Below are 22,561 nucleotides of genomic sequence, written 5' to 3' on the forward strand. Positions count from 1 at the left end.
CTGCTTGACCCCATTTGTTGGTACAAAAATGCGTGGATTCCCTCCAGGTGCCCAAAACCCCGGGCATTTGCTCCAGCAGCAGTTTGTTATGGTGCTGATGATCCTCCTATGGGTTCAGGGCTGCTGGGAAGCTGCAAAAACCCTTAAAAAGCCGCTAATGTGGAATTCATTTCCTTTCCGAGGTGCAAAAAACAACTTTAAAGCACCAGGCAGGGAGGGGATGTTTGCAGAGGAGCTGCTCAGACACTTCAGGTGTGCCTGGTGCGGGGTTTTATCTCCTTTGCTCAGCTCCTTGAATTATTTGGATCATGAAAGGCGCAGGAAAAGCGGCGTTCTGCTCTTCAGAAGCAGCAAAAACAAAATTTCCAGCTGTGAGGCTCGGACTGAAGCATTTGATGAGGGGGGAAAAGCACAAGAGCAGCAGAAAGGAGAGGAAAACCAGCAGTGCAGAGGAACTGGTGTGGAACCAGCTGGGAACTCGGGATGTGCCCGGGAGGGGCTGGGAGGTCACTGGGACACAAGGGAGGAGCTGCTCGAGGTACAGGACAGGGACAGGGGTGTGACAAAGCTCTGCAGGTGCTTCTGGTTTCCAACAGAGAGGAAGGGGCTGCCTGCTGTCCCTGCCATCCCGTGCTGTCCCAAACCACCCCCTGATGTCCCCTGCCATCCCCTGCCATCCCCTGCCATCCCCTGATGTCTCCTGCCATCCCCTGATGTCCCCTGCCATCCCCTGCCATCCCCTGATGCCCCTGCCATCCCCTGATGTCCCCTGCCATCCCCTGATGTCTCCTGCCCTTCCCTGCTATCCCCTGATGTCCACTGCTGTCCCTGCCCTTCCCTAATGTCCCCTGCCATTCTCTGTCATTCCCTGATGTTCTCTGCCATCCCCTGATGTCCCCTGTCATTCCCTCATGTCCCCTGTCATTCTCTGTCATTCCCTGATGTTCTCTGCCATCCCCTGGTGTCCCCTGCCCTTCCCTGATGTCCCCTGCCCTTCCCTTCCATACCTTGTTGTCCCCTGCCATTCTCTGATGTCCCCTGCCCTCCTCTGCCATTTCCTGATGTCCCAAACCATCCCCTGATGTCCCCTGCCATCCCCTGCTGTCCATTTCTGTGTCCTGGCAGGCTCTGCAGAGCCAAGTCCTGGCCTCCACCTCATCCCATCCATCAAGCAGAGGAAGCAGATGTGGTTTTGCCTCCTCTCCTCCATCTCACAGCCAGAATTTCACAGGAGGAACCCTCTGTTCTCCCTTCTGGAGGGGCAGGGATGCAGCTCTGGGCAGGCTCTGCTGCAGAGGGCACCGTGCCTTCAGCTGAGTTATTCCACAGCCTGAGGGGAAAAAAAAACACAACCCAGGCCCTATTTCAACTCCAAACTGGACTCCTGCTTTGCTGGGGTTTTTTTATTAGGAGATAAAAGAGCCTTCATGTACAGAAAGCTTCCCCGGCAGCCTCCTCCCAGCCCTCCCTTTTCCCAGAGCCTCTTTAGTCACACTCCATGGGCAGAGGTTCTCCAGACCTTGAACTCCTTCCAAATTTTGAGGAGGTGTTTTTCAAAGTCTGAGGAAGGCACTGCTGGAATCAAAAGCTCTGAGCTGTGTTCCCGCTGGGTGATATTTTTTTTCCCCTTTTTGCTTCGCTTGGTTTCTGTGATTTCTGTCCTGGGAGTGGAGCTCCCTGGGGCAGGGCTCTTCCCTGCAGGGCCTCCCCCTCTGGAGCTCCAGTGGGATAATGAGGCCGTTGATATTCATTCAGAAATAGTTCAAAAGAGGAATAAATTAAACCAATTGCAGGGCTGATGGTTTTGCCCAAGTGCAAGCCATGAAGGTCAGTAAAACTGGATGTGTATAAACCCAAAGGAGGGGGGAAAAATGAGATTCCCCTTTGGTGCTTTGGGAAAAGTCCATTTCAGAGCCTCGTCTGTGTAAAACGAGCTGATATTTCATCTTTGAGGTCTGAACCACGCTGAAATCATCCTCCATTAACTTTCCAGGTGAAGTTGAGCTGGTTTGCTGAATGTTTTTGTGTGAAATGAGTTCTCATTGCTGTGTTCTGCCTCTCTCCCATCTATTTCAAGCCTGGGCTGCACCAGGCCCGTTCTGCCTCTGCCTCGTGGCCAGGGTTGGTGAGGAGCAGCTCAGGTAGGTTCTGAAGGCACTTGAAACAGTGAAATACCCACAGAGCCACGTGGAACTCTCTCCTCCACCTCCTCCCTCTGAATTTGGGGATTTTTGTTGCCCTGCTGTGATCCCTGCCAGGGGGAAGGTGGTGCCTGTGGCAATCCAACACCTCCTGAGGTGCCAGGGGAGGAGGTGTTCAAACCCTGGAGCTCCACCGATGCTTTTGGCCTCCTTGTGCTGCTCTCCATGAAGTCAAGAGGAGTTTGATGCTTTTTATAAAAAGTCCTCAGCTTTTATAGGCTCTGAAGCACCGAGTTTAAAGGCAGGCGCTGAGGGAAGTGTCTCAGGAGGGATCTCTGTGGGACACTCAGGCATCCCAGCTGCTCCCTGGGCTGCATTTCCAAGCTCACTTTGAAAGGGATGGGATGATTCCCTGGCTGGAGCTGCCAAAACCCTCCTAGGAGGGCTGCCACAACTTTCCCTTAAATATTTGATGATGCAAACACACAGAATTCAGAAAATTCACAAAATCAGACACAAATTTCCTGGTTCCTGCTGAATTCTGTGATCCCAGAACTTGGAAAGCATCAACTCATCCCTGCACCGACCCCATGTCCTGCTCCACTCCCAAGGGCTCCAGATAAAGGAACCCTGGAGCAATCAGGGAGAAAATCCTCTGCTGGGGGCTCTGCTAATTGTGGGAATTTCTGTTGGGAAGGAATTTCTGTTGTGTGATTAAATAATCACCAGGAGATGATCTCTGGAGCAGGAGGGGTGATGCTTTTCACTCACAGCAACGCAGACTGAAATATTCCATAATATTTATGGGGTCCTGGAAGAAATTGGGGATTGGGAAGCATTCAGGGGGGTTTGAGAGAGAGAAATGAGGGGCAGAACCCTCCAGGGAGGGGTGGGCACCACCTGCAGCCTCTGGGGTACCACAGGTGAGGTTGGTGTGTGACAAAAGGATTCTCACATCCCCCTGCTGCCCCCAAATCCTGGAGAGCTGAGCCGGGCAGGGGATGGAGCTGGGAGCCTCCCCAGGGGCTGGTTTGGGGTTTGGGGTTTGGGTTTGGGGGGATCAGATCCCTGGGCAACCCCCCTTGCCCCAAGGGATGCCTGGAGATCGGGGGCACACAGGGAGGGGGCTCAGGGTGGGATTGAGGATGGGGTTCAGGATGGGAATTAAGGATGGGAATTAAGGATGGGATCAAGAATGGGGTCAAGGATGGGGTTCAGGATGGGAATTAAGGATGGGATCAAGAATGGGGTCAAGGATGGGGTTCAGGATGGGAATAAGGACGGGGTTTAGAATGGGAATTAAGAATGGGGTTCAGGATGAGATTAAGCATAGGGTTAAGGATGGGGATTAAGAATGGAAATAAGGATGAGAATTAAGGATAGGGTTAAGGATGGGAATTAAGGATGCAGTTCAGGATGGGAATTAAGGAGGGGGTTCAGGATGGGATCAAGAATGGGGTTCAGGGTGGGATTAAGGATGGGCTTCAGAATGGGAATTAAGAATAGGAATTAAGGATGGAGTTCAGGGTGGGATTAAGGATTGGGTTCAGGATGGGAATTAAGGAAGGGAATTAAGTATGGGGTTAAGGATGAGGTTCAGGATGGGAAAGAAGGATGCAGTTCAGGATGGGAATTAACAATAGGGTTAAGGATGGGGATAAGGATTCTGTTCAGTATGGGAATAGAATGGGGATAAGGATGCTGCTCAGGATGGGATTAAGAATGTAAGGATGGGGTTCAGGGTGGAGTTCAGGATGGGGTTAAGGATGGAAATTAAGGATGAGGTTCAGGGTGAGAATTAAGAAGAGGGTTAAGGACGGCGATAAGGATGGAAATAAAGGTGGGAATTAAAGATGGGGTTCAGGATGGGGTTCAGAGTGGGAATTAAGGATGGGGTTCAGGATGAGATTAAGGATAGGGTTAAGGATGGGGATAAGGATGCTGTTCAGGATGGGAATTAAGGATGAGAATTAAGGATGCAGTTCAGGATGGCAGTAAGGATGGGGTTAAGGATGGGGTTAAGGATGCAGTTCAGGATGGGAATAAGGATGGGGTTAAGGATGGGGTTAAGGATGCAGTTCAGGATGGGAATAAGGATGGGGTTAAGGACGGTTTTAACCTCCTGCTCCCCGCGGGGTCCCCGCAGCCTCAGCCGTGCTCCCGCGCCTGCTTTTCCCCCTCTCCCTTTGCCGTGTTTAGTTAAATTTCCCCCGCCTCACTTGATGTCACATCCTGTTCCACAGCCATCCCCTGCTAGTAGCCAGCCCTACCAATTCCTTTCTTTTTCTTTTTTTTTCTTTTTTTTTTTTTTTTTTTAAATCCCTGTCCTCTCCCCATCACCCCCCTTTTCCAGGCAAACTTTTGGCAATAGCAGAGATAATCGCTGCGTGCTCCGCTGAATTTCTCCTCGCAAATGTCTTTGGAGCAGGGGAGCCATTAAAAAAAAAAAAAAAAAATTAAATAAATTACCAGACAGCCAGCACCGAGAGCAGAGGAGAGAAACTGGGATCCCAATAAATATGCAAAGTGAAGGCTCTGCTGAGCAGATTTCTGGCATCGCTTCCCGAGGGTGCTGAGAGCCACCCACAAAATCAGGCTGGTTTTTTAAATTATTATTTTTGCCGTTTGTCTTTTTTTTTTTTTTTTTTTTAATAGCGTTCTGTTGTCTTTTTTTTTTTTTTTTTTTTTTAATATAAATTAAAATATTAATAAGAATAAAGGAGTGAGGAGGCAGCGAGGCTCGGGGACGGCGCAGGGGAGGCTCGCCCGGAGGTGATCTGTATGCGAGCTGCCTAGAACGGGCTGCGAGAGATGCAACCGGCAAGCAAGCTGCTGACCCTCTGCTTCCTCATCCTGATGGGCACAGAACTCACCCAAGTAGGTCCAGCTCTTCCTTTCCCCCACTCCTCCTCCTCTTCTCCCTTTCTCCCCAACGCCATTTTCTGCTAAACCTCGAGAGCAGCACAGGAACCTGCCGGGGGATGGATGCTGCACCTGCCCGGGGATGGATGCTGCACCTGCCCAGGGATGCTGCACCTGCCCAGCCACCCCTTCCCCGGGCATCACCTGTGCCCTGCCCCGCACCTGGGCACGGTTCTCACTGCCCTGGGTGGGATTCGGGCCGTGGGACCCCTGTGGGAAGGGCAGCGCCTATGGAGGGTGTTGGTGTCACCTCACCTGGGGGATGCGGGACCCCTGTGTGGGGTGGAGCTGCTGGCCCAGGTGGCCTCAAGGACCAGGTGGGAGCGCTGTCCCTCCTTGTCACCCCCCCACCCCTCTGGGTTCTGGTGTGGGGGTAGCTGTGCTGCTTTTAGGTGACATTTAAATGTCCCTTGGTGTTGGCATCTGTGACAGCCGGGTGGGAGATGGGGGCAGTTTATTTATCCCCACTCTCTCCACTCCATCTGCTGGTTTTTTTTGGTTTTTTTCTGCTGGGATTTTCATGGTTTTCTTTGCTGTCCCAGCCTCTGGGCTGAGTGAGGCGTGGGGTTGTGGGGTGGAGGAAAGGAGGCACCCAAAATCCTTCTCTTGCAAGTGGAATTAAAACTCCATTTGACTTCTTGAGGCTGCCTGGGGAGAGGCAGGCAGGGCGATTGTCTTTTGTTGGTTTTTTTTTCACCAGTCACTGAGGAGAGGAAGAAAAAAAAGTAATTGCAAGAGGATGCTCTAGATTGTGGGGTTAATTGTGGTGCTGCCTGGAAGCACAAAAAAAAAAAAAAAAAGGAAAGAAAAAGCAGCTATAAATAGGAGGGGAATGGAGGCTTCTTAGTGTAGGAGCAATTAGCAGCTGGGCTCTCATCCTGGATGCTTTATGGAGATGATTTTCCCCTTTCTCCCAGTGACAAAGCTCTCCCTGCCACTGCCCTCCTGCTGAAGTTTGAGCCCCTGGAGCCTTTTTGCCTTTACACCCTGCCAGGATCCCTGGGAGGCTGCGAAGCCAAAAGGAGAGCCCAGATCTGCCCCAAATCCCGAGAAAAGCCGAGCAGCCCGGAATGCAGGCGGGGAAAGGGGGGGAAAGCTGAGCAACCCAGGGGCTGTGGGGATGAGGAGGGGTGGGGAGGAAGGAGCAGAGCAGCCCATTGTGTGTGAGGATGCTGAGGGTGCGCATGCGCCGCGCTGGACAAAGAGCCAGGACCACCAGCACAGCAGATCCTGCCCACCAGGGCACGGCTGGGGGTGCCCATGGGGCCAGGGGGGTGGCAGGGATGTCACCTCAGTGTCCCTTCAGCTTCCATGGGGTCACAGCACAGCCTGGGCAATGGGTGCTGTCGGCTCCTGGCTGGCCTTGGCAGCATCGAGCTGCTCCGGGGGATTTTCCAAGGGAAAACCAGGGAAAAACAGGGGAAAACCAAGGGGAAATCAAGGAAAACCAAGGGGAAATCAAGGAAAAACAAGGGAAAAAACAAGGGGGAAAACAGGGAAAAACTAGGGAAAAGCAAGGGAAAACAAAGGAAAAGCATAGGAAAGCCAAGGGAAAAACAAGGGAAAAATAAGGGAAAAACAAGGGAAAAACAGGGAAAAGATAGAGAAAATCAAGGGTAAAACAAAGGAAAAACAGAAGAAAAACCAAGGGAAAAACTTGCGAAAAATGAGGGAAAATCAAGGAAAAACCAAGGGAAAATCAAGGAAAAACCAAGGGAAAAACTAAGGATAACAAAGGAAAACAAAGGAAAAACAAAGGAAAAACAAAGGAAAACCAAGGTTTCTGCCCTGCCTGGCTCTTTTCCCCTCTCCTTGCCTCCTCTGTGACTGCAGCACCTCAACTTTGGCAGCAACTTTCAGTCGTGGTGGGCACAGGGAGCCCAGCAGGTCGTGGGCAGAGAGCCCTGCCCTGCTGCGAGCCCCTGCCACAGCCTGGCTTGGCTGAGCGCCCAGCTGGGGCTGCCCTCAGCCCTGCAGTGCCCACCTGGGCACGTGCCCTGTGCCCGCCGCCTGGCCTGGCGCTGCGGAGCCCAGGTTCCCCTGGCACGGGGGCAGATGCCATCCCCAAACCCTCCTGCCAGCCCGGGCACTGCCCAGCTCCGTGCCAGGCTGGGTGTGCTGTGCCCTGCACAGAGCCTGGGCCACGGAGGGGCTGATTTCAGCTTTGCTGCTGGTGCAGGAGCTGCTGCTGTGCCCTCCTGTGCCTCGCTGCAGTGACAGCACAGGCCACAGGGCACGAGGGGCTGGGCACGGAGCTGGGCACAGAGATGGGGATGAGATGGGCACAGAGCTGGGCACAGAGATGGGCACAGAGATGGGGATGAGATGGGCACAGAACTGGGCACAGAGATGGGCACAGAAAGGGCCCAGAGCTGGGCACAGAGCTGGGGATGAGCTGAGGATGAGCTGAGGATGAAATGGAGACAGAGCTGGCACTGAGCTGGGCACTGTGCTGAGCATGAGCTGGGCACAGAGTGGCACAGAGATGGGGACTGAGGTGGGGATGAGATGGGCACTAAAATGGGCACTGAGCTGGGGATGAGCTGGGGATGAGATGGGCACTGAGCTGGGCACAGAGTGGGCACTATGCTGGGCACTGTGCTGGGCATGAGCTGGACACTGAGATGTGCACTGAGATGGGCACTGAGCTGGGCACAGAGTGGTCATTGAGCTGGGCACTGACCTGGGCATGAGCTGGGCACAGAGTGGGCACTGAGCTGGGCACAGAGTGGGCACTGACCTGGGCACTGACCTGGGCACTGAGCTGGGCACAGAGTGGGCACTGAGCTGGGCACCGAGCTGGGCACAGAGTGGGCACTGAGCTGGCTCCTGAAGGGGCAGGAGGGGCCAGCCCGGCCTGTCTCTGTGATCCCTGGCTCTCTCTGCAAGGGCTGTGAGCTGCAGCACCCTGGGGTGCCCCCCCAGCTGGCACGGGGGTGCTGGGGGCACAGGGGTGATGCCAGGCTGGGGCTGCACCCCTGCTCTGCTCAGGTCTCCCACACCTGGCTGGGCTGGGGTGTCCTGAGTGCGACAAGGGGGGAGCTGCCCCCGAACCCCCCCAGGTGTTTGTGCTGTGCCCCCATCCCTGGCACGGCTGAGGGTGCCCGGCCCGAGGCTCTGGCATTTCCTCTCCCTGAGCCGCTCTGTGCCCGGCCTGGCCTCTCCCCACGGGTCAGCCCCACCCTGGAATGCCCCATTTCGGTTTGGGGGTGCTGGCATGGGGGGCAGAGGAGCTGTGGGCACTCTGGGTGGGCACACAGCCCCGGGCAGGGCCCTGCTGGGCAAAGCCTGTCCTTGTCCTCCCCTCGGGGACACCAGGGCACCTCTCCTGGGGCCCAATTTCTGCTCTGAAGGACCTGCCAGGAGGGCAGAGCTTGGGGCTGGGCTGCCAGCTGCTGTCCGTCTGTCCGTCCGACCTGTCCTTTTGTCCTTTTGCTGGGATATTGCACTGAAAACCTCCTGGAATTCCTCAAAGTTCCCTCAGGAGCTGCACGGTGCTCCCACATCCACAGCCCCAGTAATTCTGGGAGCAACACCTTCTGATAGGAAACATTTATAGGGCTTCTGCAAAAGGAAAAAAAAAAACCTAAAAATATTAATTATATTCCCATTTCTTCATATTCTTCATGTACCTATTTATTCATTATATACATTATATAATTAATTATATTATATACCCATTTATTCTTTATATTCCTTTATTCATTATATTCCCATTTCTTCATATTCTTCATGTACCTATTTATTCATTATATACATTATATAATTAATTATATTATATACCCATTTATTCTTTATATTCCTTTATTCATTATATTCCCATTTCTTCATATTCTTCATGTACCTATTTATTCATTATATACATTATATAATTAATTATATTATATACTCGTTTATTAATTATATTCATTCATTCATTATATTCCCATTTCTTCATATTCTTCATTTACCTATTGATTTTTCCTAAAAGAACCTCGAGTCCCTGTCAGAGCTGTTTGCAGGGGGAGGGAGAGGGAAAAAAACCCTAAAAATATGAATTATCTTAATTTACCCATTGATTTTCCCTAAAAGTCCCTGTCAGGGCTGTTTGCAGTGCCCAGCCCAGCTCCCTCCTGCCCATGCAGAACTTCCCAGTGCCCACTTTGGTGCCAGGCAGACACGTGGACAGGGATAGGATTAATCTGCAAACCTGGAACAGGAGGCAGCTGTCTCATATGTCTCATAAACCCAATTTGTTCCTTGTCTTGCTTAACTTCAGCTGGAGCAAATTTAAAAAAAAAAAAAAAAAAAAAAAAAAAAAAAAAAAAAAAAAAAACAGAGGTAATTTCCAGCCCTGGAAATTGTATTTATTGCTGGAGTTATCAGTCCTGGTAATCAGTATTAGCACCACTCGTTAATATAAAGCTAATTACTATCAGAGGCAATTAAGCAGAGCGCTGGGGAAGCTCTGAGGGGAAAGTGTCACCTGTGCTCTGCTCTGTCCACAAAGGGGACAAGGCTGGGACACCCCAGGAGCGCCCGTCTGGGATTTGGGGGGTTTTGGGGTGCCCCAGGCAGGCAGGGGAAGGGGGAATTGGAGAAGCAGAGTCACAGGGATGTGCCTTGGTGCCAGCACACCCCAAATGTGGAAAATCAGCTGGAAATGCTGGTTTTCAATGCTGGTTTTCAATGCTGGTTTTCAATGCTGGTTTTCAGCGATGATTTTCAATGCTGGTGTCCCCGCTTCTGTGGGCTGCAGCTGTTGGTTGTTCTGCTCTCCTGGAGCTGAGCCCTGCTGCCACCCTCCAGACTGGCTTTAGCTGCACTCCTGACCCTTTTATTCTGCTCAAGGACCCTTTTCCCCTGTCAGGACTTTTTTCCCATGCTCAGGGACCTGTTTTCTCTGCTCAGGACCCTTTTATGCTTCTCAGGGACCCCTTTTCCCTGTCAGGGACCCTTTTCTTGTGCTCAGAACCCTTTTCCCCTGCTCAGGATCCTTTTTCCCTGCTCATGAATCCCTTTTCCTGTGTTCAGGACCCCTTTTTCCCTGCTCAGGACCCTTTTATCCTACTCAGGACCCCTTTTCCCTGTCAGGGACCCTTTTCCTGTGCTCAGAACCCTTTTCCTGCTCAAGAATCCCTTTTGCCCTGCTCAGGACCCTTCTTCCCCATTCCCAGCCCACCCTCCCCATCCTGCAGGGACAATCTCAGGATTGAGCCCAGGGCCAGGAGCAGAGCTGTGCTTGCTGGAAAGCAGCGCAGAGATCAGTTCCTCCCTGGGAACTCACTCAGGGGCTGGAGGTGTGTGCCTGACCCAGGAAAATGTGCCCAAAAAATCCTCCCAAAATCAGGAACCTGGGCTGGTTTAAGGTCTTGGCTCCTGCTGCAGATCCTGGGCTCAATGACAGGAGCAGCTTCAGCTGAGCACAGATCTGGGCACGTGAAGGGGATGTTCCCTTGCAGAGCTCTTGCTCCCAGAGGAAAGGAGAGGTTCCAGAGGGATTTCACACAGATTTACCAGGAGCTGGCAGAGATCCTCTTCATCCACTCTTTGAGGTCCTTTCCTTTCCTTTCCTTTCCTTTCCTTTCCTTTCCTTTCCTTTCCTTTCCTTTCCTTTCCTTTCCTTTCCTTTTTCCTTTCCTTTTTCCTTTCCTTTTCCCTTTCCTTTTCCCTTTCCTTTTCCCTTTCCTTTTCCCTTTCCTTTTCCCTTTCCTTTTCCCTTTCCTTTTCCCTTTCCTTTTCCCTTTCCTTTTCCCTTTCCTTTTTCCTTTCCTTTTTCCTTTCCTTTCCTTTCCTTTCCTTTCCTTTCCTTTCCTTTCCTTTCCTTTCCTTTCCTTTCCTTTCCTTTCCTTTCCTTTCCTTTCCTTTCCTTTCCTTTCCTTTCCTTTCCTTTCCTTTCCTTTCCTTTCCTTTCCTTCCCTGCCTTCCCACAATGAGGTGAAAACTTCTGATCAGGATCCATCTCCTGCAGTCACGTTTGTTTAAGTGGTGGCAGCAAAAAAAGTGACAAAAACCAGGCAAAAACCTCAGGATATTTGGAATTGTGACCCCAAAACCGAGCGGGAACTCAGTGCCATTTCCCGTGAGGGACAGCCTGGCATCAGCGTCAGTGTCTGGCATCAATCAGGGCACCAGGAGGGGTGGGAAGAGGCACTGGAGGCAGCAAAGGCTCCAAGGGGACCCTTCAGAGCCCCTCCAGCAGCTGGAGAGGGAGGAAAACCCCAATCCAAGCTTTTCAGGAGGGAGGAAAATTCCAATCCAAGCTTTTCAGGAGGGAGGAAAATCCCAATCCAAGTTTTTCAGGAGCGAGGAAAATCTCAACCCAAGTTTTTCGGGAGGATCCCTGACATTCCAGAGCCGGGTCCTTGCAGAGAGGACAGACCCTAGAGTGGGTGTGGTTTATTTAGAGCAGGAATTCTCTGGTTTATTTCATGTTAAAATCCCAGATTTTAACTAACAGGGATTGGATGTGGTTTATTTAATGTTAAAATCCCAGATTTTAACAGGGATCGGGTGTGGTTTATTTAGAGCAGGAATCCTCAGTCCTGCACACCATCCCCATTTGGGAGCGAGAGGGATTTGGGCACTTTTTCTTCTCCATGTGCTTTATTTTGAGCGTGAATTCTCTGGTCTATTTCATGTTAAAATCCCTGAATTTAACTAACAGGGATTGGGTGTGGTTTATTTAATGTTACAATCCCTGATTTTAACAAGGGATTGGGTGTGGTTTATTCAGAGCAGAAATTTTCTGTCCTGCACATCACCTCCAGCAAAATTTGGGAGCGAGAGGAATTTGGGCACTTTTTCTTCTCTGTGTGGTTTATTTAGGGCAGGAATTCTCTGGTTTATTTAATGTTAAAATCCCAGATTTTAACAGGCATTGGGTGTGGTTTATTCAGAGCAGGAATTCTCTGGTTTATTTAATGTTAAAATCCCAGATTTTAACAGGGATCGGGTGTGGTTTATTTAGAGTAGGAATTCTCTGTCCTGCACACCATCCCCATTTGGGAGCGAGAGGAATTCGGGCACTTTTTCTTCTCAGAAGCAGCCAGGAGAGGGAGACAGTGACCGCCGTGTCCCCGCCGTGTCCCCGCGCTGCCACCGCCGATTGTCGCCGATTGTCGCACCCCCTGACCCTCTCAGGCTCCTCTGGGCACCGAGCTCTGTGCTCTCCCCTTCCCGCAGAGGAATTTTCCGGGCAGCACCTTCTTTAGGAGACCCTGTTCTCTGATTTATCTCGTGTTCCTGCTCCTTCTCTGCCCGGAATGCAGAAAAGAAAAAGTGACCAGGAGAAAGCTGAGCTCCACCACTTCAGGGGTTCCTGCTCAGAGACCCCTTTTATCCTGCTCAGGATCCTTTTTCCCTTCTCAGGGACCCTTTCATCCTTCTCAGGATCCCCTTTTATCCTGCTCAGGATCCTTTTCCGTGCTCAGGGACCCCTTTCCCCCTTCCTGCTCCCAGCAGGTTATTGATGCATTAAGAATTTTCAAAGGTCTTTAATTTAAAATTTTAAATGGTCTGAAAGAACATTTTGATGTCCCTTCCTTAACTCCATTAATCTAGGCAGCAACAAAAAAAGATTCCCCCAAAAGTGCTGCTTTTATTCTTTCATAAACACTGCAAGCAAGAGAGTGAAAGAAAGAAAGAAAATCCCCCAGGATTTCTCTTTTTCCCCCATTATTACAGGCACAGCTCCTCTCTGGGCTTTGCTGGCCCTGTTTGAGGAGCTTTAATCACGGCAGAGCAGGAGGGGATGGCAATGAAATCACCTGCCTGCCCTGCTGGGAAATGAGGGCTCAGCCCAGCCAGGATCCAGGGCATGGCACAGGAGGGGTTTCTATCCAGAGCAAAGCACAGGAGAGATTCTTAAATTTAAATACTGAAATATCCACAGGATTAATTCCTATGTGTGTGTGTCTGGATTAGACAAATATGAGGGATAAACTTCCCTGACAAAATCTGTTCCCAAATGGAGCTTGGGGTGGTTGGGATGTCAGCACTGGGGCGGGAAATCAGAGAGGGAATCAAGGCCTGAGCACAGAAAAGCACCTGAGAGCAGGGATTTGGGGTTTCTCCTGAAAGGTGGAACTAATCCAAGTTTGGGGGGTTTTTTGTGGGGTTTTTTTTTTTTTTTTGTGGGTTTTTTTTGGGGGGGGGGGTTGGGTTTGTTTGTTTTTTTTTTTTTGGTGGGTTTTTTTTTTTGAGGGGGGGGTTTGGGTTTTTTGTTTGGGTTTCTTTTGTTTCTTGGGGGTTTTTTTGCCTGAGGAAGCTGTTCCTGCCCCCCCCCCCCCCAGCCTGAAGCAGCTGCTGGGTGTTGACCCCACAGGTACCCACAGGTACCCACAGGTGGTAACACAGGTACCCACAGGTACCCACAGGTACCACAGGTGCCACCCTGCACACCCAGCAGCAGCTTTGCCACAAACGGATGAGGATGCCAGGGCTGGGGGAAGCTGGTTCCATGGAGTGCAGGCAGCTGGTGCTGCCCAGAGCAGGGCACCGTGGGGTTCAGGGGCAGCAGGGCTTCCCTCCTGATTGCAGCAGCCTCACCTGGCTGGAGCTGGGCAGGTGACACACAGATGGAGGGAAGGAAGGGCAGGGGTGGGAGTTCAGCTGCTGCAGCCTGGCACACACCAGCTGTGCCAGTGCTGCCCTGCAGTGCCAGGGGTGCGTGACAGGGACAGGATCTGACCTGGCGGCAGCGCTCCTGTTCAACCTCAATTTCCCCACCTGGTGGAACTGCTGAATGTGCTTCATTGCACAGAGCTGCCAGGTCTGCCTGCAGGATTAATGGGCTGGCCTGCTCCTGCTCCTGCTCCCTCTGCCCAGCCTGGCTGTGCTGGGATGAGCCCACACCAAGGGCCACATCCCCAGCAAGGGACACGGTCCTGGTGAGCTGGGACACAGTCCTGGTGAGCTGGGACAAGGTTCTGCTGAGGTGGGACACAGTCCTGACAAGGTGGGACAGGCCAGCTCAGCAGGGATTGCATTTTAGGGCTTCCTGCTTCCCTGCTGGGACATGCTCTGCACATCACCCAGGTGCTGGATGTGAGGTGGGTCAAGGTTTTGGTGCCACAAAACCCCCAGCCCAAGCATTCACACCGGTGGAGCAGCAGCTCAGGAGGGCTCAGGTTTGGGGCTGGGCTGTTCAGACCCTGGTGGGAACGTGGTGGCTCCCAGGGCCAGCCCATGGAGCAGCTGAGGCTCCCTGCACCCCTGCCAAGGTTGGGGCTGTGCCACAAAGCAGGGGTGTCACTTCTGTCCCCTGCAGAGGGACAGGGGATTCGTTTCTGCTTTGCACGGGGTGTTCCGAGGTTCTCTTAGGGAAGAATGCAGTTCTGAGGTTCTCTTGGCTTCTGAAGTCACCAGTGGCTTTGGGACACCTGAGTGGTGACCAAGCCCAGGTGACATTTCAGGCTGGCCGGACGGGCTGTGTGCCCTTTGCATCCCTCGGCAGCGAATTCCTGTGTGGGGAATGAGGTGGGAGCAGGGCTGGCAGTGAGCTTTGGTTTATCCTTCGTGCTGTCGTTGCGGGACGTGGCGAGGTGACAGTCGGGGGTCTGGGGGATGCTCTGACAGCCTGCTGGGACCTGGGGACCGCAGGGGACCCGCAGGGGACCCCCAGCCCGCGGGTCTTGCGGGTCCTACCGCGGTGAAATGCCCCGGCTCCCCTTGGTCCTGGCACGGCTCCGTGTCCCCGCCGTGTCCCCGCTGTCCCCGCGACCACCGAGCGACCCCGGCCCGCAGCGCCGCCCGCAGCCGCCAGAGGGCGCCACGCGCCGCAGCGGGAGAGCCGCACCCCCAAAATCCCTTCAGCCTCCCCCCAAAAATCCTTCCATGTGTTCCCCAAAACCCCTTCAATCTTCCCAAAATCCCTTCCCCCTGCCCCCCAAAATCCCTTCCATCTGTTCCCCAAAATCCCTTCCACCTCCTCCCCAATTTTCCCTCTCTCCTCATTCCTCTCCCCCCTCCCACAATTTATCTCCTCAAATCTTCTTCCCTCCCCCCAAACCTTTTTCTTCCTTCCCCACGCCTGTTTGCCTCTGCTCAATCTCTCCCCCTCTCCCCAGTTCCATCCTTTCTCCCCAAACCTTTTCTCCCTGATTCTTTTACCTCTCCCCAAATCTTTTTTCTCTCCTTTTCTCCACTTCCCTGTCCCAAATATTTCCTCCTTATATTTTTTCTTTTCCTCCCCATAATTTTTCTTTTCTCCTTCCCTTCTCTCGTCCTTCCCCAGATCTTTCCTCCCCAAATCTTTTCTCCCCAAATCTTTTCTCCTCAAGATCTTTTCATCCCCAGATCTTTCATCCCCATACCTCTTCCCCCTCCCATCCCTCCCCTTTCCCCATCCCTCTCCTCCCTCTCCCTTCTCCCCAACCCCTTTCCTCCCCTCCCTCCCCGCTCTCCGCCGTCCCCTCCCTCTCCCCGCTCTCCCACCGCAGTGTCCCCGCCTGGGTGGGCTCTGCCCGCCCCTCCCGCTCCGGTCCCGCCCCGGTTCCGCCTCCGGCTCCGCTCGCTCGGACCGGGGCGCGCCGGGCGGGCGCAGGGAGCCAGCCCCGCTCCGCTCCGCTCCGGCTGCACAGCGGGCACAGCGCCGGGCAGGGCACAGGAGGAGGAGGAAGAGGAGGAGGAGGAGGACGATGGGGCGGCGGCGAGCGGCGGCGGCGGCGGGGCGGCAGCCCGAAGGCAGCGGCATGGAGCCCGGCGCCGGTGCAGAATGAAGGGTGCCTGCCGCCCCCCCCGCAGACATGTCTGTGCCTTTACTCAAGATTGGAGTCGTCCTCAGCACCATGGCCATGATCACCAACTGGATGTCGCAGACGCTGCCCTCCCTCGTGGGGCTCAACACCACCAAACTCACGGCGGCCACGGGCGGCACCTTGGACCGCAGCACGGGAGTAAGTGCGGGAGGGCTGCGGGGCACGGGGAGGGCTGCCCGGGGCACCCCCGCATCCCGGAGCCTCCCAGCATCCCGGAGCATCCCCCCACCCTGGGGCATGCCAGCATCCCGGAGCGTCCCCGAGTCCCGGAGCATCCCAGAGCATTTCCGCATCCCGGAGCACCCCTGAGTCCCGGAGCACCCCCGAGTCCCGGAGCGTCCCTGCGGCCGCTCCCCGCCGCCGCCCAGTCCCTCCCCGCCCGGCTGTCGCATCTCTCCTCGCCCAGGTGTCCCCTGCAGGATCGCTGCCCCTCGAGTGTCCCCGCGGTGCTGCGGGAGCGCGGATGGGGCGCTCGGGGATGGGGGTGACGGTGCAGGGAGCGTCTCTCCCTCTCCCCTAGTTCAGCCATCCCTCGTTCCTGCCTGGGGGTGACTCGGCTGCCTCCCCGCACCCGAAGGGATGCAAAGTTTCCCTCGTGGCCGCTGCAAAAGCCGCCGGGAGAGCGGGTGCGAGTCCCGGGAGGCGCCTCCGCCGCTCCGCCTGCCCGATGCGCCCTCGGAGGGACGGGGATGCAGCCGGGCTGGACATCCCTGTCCCTGCTCTGCTGGACAGCTGGGGCCGCGCCTGAGCTTCCCACTTCGGGAATGGCTGGAAAATCATTCCAGTCTGTCTGTCTGTCTTCCCTGAGCAGGGAGAATCGGGCACCTTTCTCCTGCAGGCTGCACGCTGGTGCTTTCTGACGCTGCTGCAGCTCCGCTCTTCCCGGAGTATTCCGTGTAGTGCTTGTGCTGTTCAGTTTTTTTTTTTTTTTTTTATCACGTTGTCAGGGTTTATGAGATCCATTTATTATTCTTTTTTTTTTCCCCCGGTTGTTTTAGCCAGGGAATCCAATTGTGCGTCCGCCTGGGCATGTCTGTCAACGTGGGCATTTGCAAGGTGATTTGTTCTGTAGGGAAGCGGTGGAAAGAACATTTCCCCTCTGGTTGGGGACACGGTGACACCTTCAAAGTGCTCCAAGGCTGGGTGGGATTAAATAATGAATTATGCCGTGAGATAGAAGGAAAATGAAGAGCAGAGAGGGGAACGCGCTGTGTTTGGGGTGGGCTCCGTTCCCCGGCGTGCCCTCGGCGCTGCATCGCATCCATCCCTGCTGGGATCCTGCTCAGGGCTCGGCTCCGGGCTTGCCCTGCCTGGAGCAGAGGGGAGCGATGGTCTGGGGAGGCTCCTCATGCCCAGGGAACGTGGCAGAGAGGGGGAAACGGAATTCGGGGTGTCCGTAATTCGGGGTGTCCGTACCTTGGGATGTCTCTACCTCAGGTGCCCATGCCTCAGGGTGTCCGTAATTCGGGGTGTTCGTGCCTCAGGGATTCTGTAATTCGGGGTGTCTGTAATTCGGGGCGTCCATGCCTCGGGGTGTCTGTAATTCGGGATGTCTGTAATTCGGGGTGTCCATACCTTGGGGTGTCTGTAGCTCGGGGTGTCCATGACTTGGTGTCCATAAATCAGGGTGTCTGTAATTCGGGGTGTTCGTGCCTCGGGGATTTTGTAATTCAGGGTGTCCATAATTTGGGGTGTCCATGCCTCAGGAATTCTGCAATTCGGGGTGTCCATGACTCAGGATGTCTATAATTCGGGGCATCTGTACCTCGGGGTGTCCATACCTTGAGGTGTCCCTGCTTTGGGGTGTCCATGCCTCAGGGTGTCCTTACCTCGGGGACACCTCGGGGTGTCCATAATTCGGGGTATCCATGCCTTGGGGTGTCCATAATTCGGGGTATCCATGCCTTGGGGTGTCCTTGCCTAGCAGTGTCTGTAATTTGGGCTGTCCCTGACTCAGGGTGTCCGTAATTCGGGGTGTCCGTGTGTCCATACCTCGGGGTGTCCGTGCCCCTCATCCGAGCGCATCTCCGGCTGTCAGACCTGGCCCCAGACCCCGACAGGCTCTGCAGAGCCAGGGACACTGCTCAGCCTCAGTAGGACACTGTGCCCTCCTGGTGGCTCGGGCACGTCCCTGTCCCGGTGTTAGAGGGGGCTCTGTCACCGTCCTTGTCCCCGTGTTAAGGACTATGTCACCGCAGCAGGGCAGGGCTCCCACCCCGATGTGCTCAGCACTCGGAATTTTCACTGTTCCCCGTGTCCCTGCTTTCCCACTTACATTGCCTTCGTGGTTTTCAGCTCTTCCTCTCCTTTTCAGACCTTTCTCTGATTCGTCCCCAATCCATATTTTTGCATTCCAAGTGAATTTTGCCCGGCTGGGCCCTCGGAGGAGCCTCCACTCCCTGCCACGTCCTCATCCCCCTTCACCTCCCAGAGCCCTCCCCTGGTTAATTAACCCATCTCTCCCTGTGTTAATTAGGTGTTGCCTACCAACCCAGAGGAAAGCTGGCAGGTGTACAGCTCTGCCCAGGACAGCGAGGGACGTTGTATATGCACAGTGGTGGCACCTCAGCAGACGATGTGCTCGCGTGATGCCAGGACAAAGCAGCTGAGACAACTCCTAGAAAAGGTAACGCTTGGCCCCTGCTGCCAAAAGTGCTTTGGTTTGGTGGGGGAGAAACCTGAGCTGAGCCTTGGTTTCCAGGGAAAGCCCCTTGGGATGGTTTTTCCGTGTGGAGCTGTCCCTGTGTGTGTAGTGGGGAATAATCAGCTGCAGGCAGGAGGAGAAATCTCTTTAAGTGTTTTCTGAGAGGAGAGCCTGGCCTAAGGTCGAGGGAAAACTGCTGAGATCAAAGCACCAACATTGAACCGTATCTCTAAAAAATAATTTAAAAAAATAAAAAAAAATCCCCTTTTTTCATTCTGTTGGCACAAGCAGTTTGAGAGCAGACTCAGCAACAGGAGGGGAGAGAGAATTAAAAGCCCAAAGCCAAGCTTTGCTAGGCAAGGTGGTATTGAAAAGGCCAAGTGAAACCTTGCAAGCTGTCGCCAGCAGGTAGCACAGAGATGACACTCAGTGCTTTTCTGCCCAACGTTGACATCCTCTTGATTAGTTTTTAATAGTATGCTGTCCTAAAAGATCAAAAAATCTCATTAGGGAAACATGCCCAATAACAAGGAATTTTCCAGATAATAGATTTCAGTGAAGAAATGCTGTTTCATGTGAAATTGTGCTCTTCTCTTGCAAATATGAGCTGGCTCCTGTGCTGGATATATAATTAAACCCCATCCCCTAATGCTATATTGGCCTGTGCCGTGCATGACAAAAGAATTTTCATCCTGCTGCTTTGGGGAAAGCTGCTGTATTAATTCCCTCTAACAATATTAAACCTCCACTTAACTGATTTCCCCCATGTGCTGAGGACAATAAAGCCAGCCAGGAAAACATTCAGCCCTAAAACAATCCTTTGGGTTGTCAGAGGCTGCTAAAAATAATCCCAAGTCAGGCTTTTGTTTCTCACAGCAATAACACCCTGGGTGCTTTTGCTCCTGAGAGGCAGCAGGATTTATGAACAGCTCAGAGAACTCCTCATCCACTCTAAACAATCAGGATTTGACCCAATGCCCTCAGCTGATGGGAATGGGAGACCTGGGATAACATCAGGAGGGTGGAGGTGCTCAGTGGGGCTTTTTTAAATGCAGCTCTCTGGCTGCCAATGGAGGAAAAGTGAGGGAGGAGCAGGATTTCTGGGCATGTGTTGTGGGATATGTTACCTGCCTGCTAATCTGGCTGCATCTCACTCCCACGCTAACCTATATGAAAAACCCCAAAATAAGGAACAGGCTCTTAGTGCCAGACATCTGATCCTGATGGAGGCTGAGCTGATCATCCCCGGAGGTGCAAACAGCTGCAGGGCAGAGCTCCCAGCTGCCCAGGGAGGATTTCAATCCTGAAAACTCCTTCCCTCAGCTGGCATTCTGACCCTGCCTTTGTGATGGGGGGAAATTGCAGCTCCTGGGTTCTCCACAATGTGTCAAGGAGGAAATTGTGGATGGGTTTTTTCCCAGGAGCAGACATGGAATTCGCCCATGGAAATGGTGTTGCGAGGCATCAGCTGCATGTGCGTGCACACAAAGCAATTAGAGCATCCTCAGGGAAATCTCCATGCAGAATCTTTTGGAGTTTGGAGGTTCAGAGCTGCCATCCACCCATGCTCTGTTCACGGGGATGAGGATCAGTGTAGGAGCTGCATTGGGGAGGGAGTGCTGGGCACCCTGGCAGGTGACAGAGGGGAGGGGAGGGCAGCCAGGGCTGCACAGAGTGTTCAGCCCAGGCTTTGACACTCGAGGTGTCTGAGCTCATCCTTGGCAGGTGCTGAGTGCAGCCCTTGGACTGCACCCAAACCGAGGCATCACCTCAGTCCCGCTCGTCATCACATTGTGTTTGATCTCCAAACAGAATCTGATTGATTGATTGATTTGTTTATTTGTCTGGCCCTGTCATCGGGCACAACTTCCTCCTCTGCTCGTGAAACCATTTCTGGTTTCCTGCCAATCCTTCCTCTCAGCCGGTGCTGATTTCCAGATTTTACAGCTCTTTTTGTTCCTCCGGTGGTCACTCCCAGGTGTGTACAGAGGGATAGTGGAATCTCTTCTCAGCCATCCCTGCCTCCTGCAAACCTTATCAGATGAACTTTTCATTTCCTGAACCATCAGCTGAGTCCATTTCTCTGCTGGTTTTTCCCCTAAACCTTGAAAATCTCCCCCGAGATTCCTCTTGCTGTTGCTCCATCAGTTTGAGCAGCTCCCCAAGGCTGAAGGTTCATCCCTGAAGATGAAACCCCAGAGCTGGGCTCAGAACAGCCCCTTTGGAGCTGCCAGGAAAGGCAGATCCACAGGGAAGCTTGAGCAGGGTTTAAACCTTGGATTTGCCCTTATAAACCTCACTGAGGTCATCAGGCCAATGCTGACTCCCTGTGACTCTGGTTTAATTGTGAATCAGCTCCTCAAACACGATGACAAGAGCAGCACTGGAAGCTTCATTTGTATTAATTTCCTATTTTAACTGCTAAAAATAACTCTTTTCCCCCAGACAGCCACAGGTATCTGTCTCACATTATCTTGGTGAAAATGAGGTTTCAGGCTGAGAGAGGAGGCAAAAAGCATTTTCAGGCGAGGCTGGAGCACTGCAGCTGATGGATGGAGCTGAGGGAATTTAAGAGGCACTATCCTTGGGCCTGAGTTCATTAGAGCACTTCTGTGCATGCTTCAGCCTGAGCTCCTACAGGCTCATTGAAACCTAATCATGTGCCAAAGTGCTTTGCTGGATCAAGGGCATAATATGCTAATGAGGGAAAAGAGGCAGATCCTCAGTGCTGGGGCTGCCAGGGATCTCAGGCTCATCCCTACAAATCCAGGCCAGGAAAAACAGCACAGGCAGCAAATACCCGCTCTGGGCTTGTGAAATCCACCCCAGGACAGCCCAGCAGATCATTTGAGACATCTCTGTGCCTGAGGAGGGTATTTTCCTGTGCTTCAAGGAGCAGCAGAAACGTTCCAGAGGTATTTGAGGGCAGCAGCCTGGGCGAGATGCTCTGAGAGCAGAGCGTGTCTCTCCCTTCCCACTCCTGAGAAAGAGCCCAAGGAGCCTCCCAAAATTTTGCTCAGCACACTCAGGTATTGCTCTGTCATTACAGAAATGCTCTTTTCTGATTATTTGCAGCTGGGGTTAGGCACTAGCGGGATAAATGGGATTAATTTTGCATGAGCCCTACCAGTCATCCCTCTCCCTGCTCCTTGGAACAATTCTGCTGCTCAGTTCCAAGGACAGGCTGGATAACTGGAATAAAAGGAGCTTGGCAGCCCAGCCATGCTTGTCTAAGGCTCCTCTTCTCCTGCCTCAGGGCACAGAGAGGTCTCCACACTCCTCCACATGCAGCCCAGGTGAATTAACACCCACTGGGAGCTGACATTCCCTGCAGTAGGCACAGCCTAATGGGAGCTGACCGGGCTCTGGCTGAGCTCAGCTTTGCTCTTTTCTCCTCCAAACCTTGTTCTGCACTTCCCTGCTCCTCACACCTGCCTGAGCAGCTCCTGGGCAGGTCAGAGTGCTGCTGGTTCATCTCTGAGCCTCACAGACCACAAATAGCTTCACCTTTGCTGAGGAACACTCTGGTCCCCGGAGCAGTTGTACAGAACACTCCAAAGCCTGCTGGCCTTTGCCATGCAGGTCACCCATGCATTTTTAATAGATCCCTGCAATAGTTTCAGTGTCATCCTGCATGAGCAAGGGGCACTGTGATGGTTTTTCCAAGCTGGAGGGGCACCCTTGGCATTTGCCCCGTGCTGTCCTGCCGTGCCCTCGCTCTGCCACGCCAGGTAAGTTCCAGCCCACCACAGTGGGGTTTGCCAGAGGGAACGTGGGATTTTCACCACTCCTTCCCTCCTCATGCCAGCTTGGCTGCAGTGAGGACGCAGACGGGAGCGGATGTGGCACCTGTCCATCCGGGGAGCAGATCCACCCACCAAGAGCTGAGCAGGATGGAATCAGGATGGGATCAGGATGGGAATAGGATGGGAGTGGACGGGAATTAGGCTGGGTGCAGGCTGGAGCAAGATGGGAGCAGGATGGAGGCAGGCTGGAAGCTGGATGGGAGCAGGATGGCATCAGACTGGGAGCAGGCTGGAATCAGACTGAGAGCAAGATGGGAGTGGACTGGGAGCAAGATGGGAGTGGACTGGGAGCAGAATGGAAACAGGCTG

General features: G+C 53.4%; 1 protein-coding gene across 2 annotated transcripts in view; it reads left to right on the forward strand.

The window, feature by feature from the left end:
* Positions 1-4,449: 4,449 nt before the first annotated feature.
* Positions 4,450-22,561, forward strand: part of OLFM1 (olfactomedin 1) — a 34,500-nt gene continuing 16,388 nt past the window's right edge. Inside the window, exons 1-3 of one of the 2 annotated variants that reach the window (XM_059486341.1) lie at positions 4,450-4,736; positions 4,855-5,018; positions 18,279-18,428. In XM_059486341.1, the coding sequence (XP_059342324.1) occupies positions 4,953-5,018; positions 18,279-18,428 (216 nt within the window). In that variant the 5' untranslated portion in view covers positions 4,450-4,736; positions 4,855-4,952. Of the gene's footprint in view, positions 4,737-4,854; positions 5,019-15,543; positions 15,941-18,278; positions 18,429-22,561 lie in introns of those variants that run through there. The other variant, XM_059486340.1, reaches the window with a different exon arrangement.

Source organism: Ammospiza nelsoni, chromosome 20 (genome assembly GCF_027579445.1).
Source record: "Ammospiza nelsoni isolate bAmmNel1 chromosome 20, bAmmNel1.pri, whole genome shotgun sequence".
Classification (NCBI taxonomy): Eukaryota; Metazoa; Chordata; class Aves; order Passeriformes; family Passerellidae; genus Ammospiza; species Ammospiza nelsoni.